The sequence below is a fragment of the Microtus ochrogaster genome, linkage group LG2, assembly GCF_000317375.1.
Source record: "Microtus ochrogaster isolate Prairie Vole_2 linkage group LG2, MicOch1.0, whole genome shotgun sequence".
NCBI classification, from domain to species: domain Eukaryota; kingdom Metazoa; phylum Chordata; class Mammalia; order Rodentia; family Cricetidae; genus Microtus; species Microtus ochrogaster.
In genome coordinates this window covers 27,466,713-27,467,703 of record NC_022028.1, presented here as the reverse complement: position 1 = coordinate 27,467,703, position 991 = coordinate 27,466,713, and the positions used below count along the sequence as shown (strand labels likewise).

General features: G+C 68.2%; 1 protein-coding gene across 1 annotated transcript; it reads right to left on the bottom strand.

Moving 5' to 3' along the window:
- Positions 1–6: 6 nt before the first annotated feature.
- On the bottom strand, positions 7–991 carry Pou3f3 (POU class 3 homeobox 3; the record flags this gene model as incomplete). The annotated part of the gene is made up of 1 exon (XM_026785612.1): positions 7–991. A coding segment is annotated over one exon (912 nt), but the record flags the coding sequence as incomplete, so codon positions are not given.

The window sequence follows — 991 nt, the reverse complement described above, 5'->3', positions numbered from 1 at the left end:
GGCGGCGACCGTGGCGGCGGTGCTGACAGCGGCTGCGGAGGTGGCGGCGGCGGCCCTCTTCGCGCTGCGCCCCGGGCCTTCACTGCACGCTGGTCTGCAGCCCGTGGTGCGGTGGCGGTGTATCAGCGCTCACGGTACCCACCTGCGAGTAGACATCGTCCGGTGTCTGCTGCTGGATGCCCGGGGGCGTCATGCGTTTCTCTTTTTGGCGCCGGTTGCAGAACCAGACCCGCACGACCTCCTTTTCCAGTTGCAGGCTATCGGCCAGGTTAGTGATTTCCTGTGCCGAGGGTTTAGGGCACTTGAGGAAGTGGCTCTCGAGAGCGCCTTTGACGCTCACCTCGATAGAGGTCCGCTTCTTGCGCTTGCGGCCCTGGGCCGCGATCTTGTCGATGCTCGTGGGGCTGCCGGTGCTCGAGTCCGCCTCCTCCAGCCACTTGTTCAGCAGTGGCTTGAGCTTGCACATGTTCTTGAAACTGAGCTGCAGGGCCTCGAAGCGGCAGATGGTGGTCTGTGAGAACACGTTGCCGTAGAGCGTGCCCAGAGCCAGCCCCACGTCGGCCTGGGTGAAGCCCAGCTTGATGCGCCGCTGCTTGAACTGCTTGGCGAACTGCTCCAGGTCGTCAGACGTCGGCGTGTCCTCGTCCGAGTGCGGGTCGTGGCTGTTGAGTCCCGGCCCCGCGCCGCCGCCGCCGTGATGCGGGGGTCCCTGCGCGTGGTGAGGATGCGGCGGGTGCGGGTGAGCGTGGTGGTGATGATGGTGGTGATGCTCCGCCAGCTCGGGCGTGTCCCCGCGCACAAGCCCCGGGTGAACCAGACTCTGGGCTCCACCACCCGCGCCTCCGCCGCCGCCGCCGGGACCCGGGGGCGCGCTCAGCATGCCGTTCACCGTGAAGCCACCGGGCTGGGAGTAGAGTAGACTCTGCGGCGGCGGCTGCTGGCCGCCCGCCATGGACGGGAGGTGAGCGGCTGCTGCTGCTGCCGCGGCGGC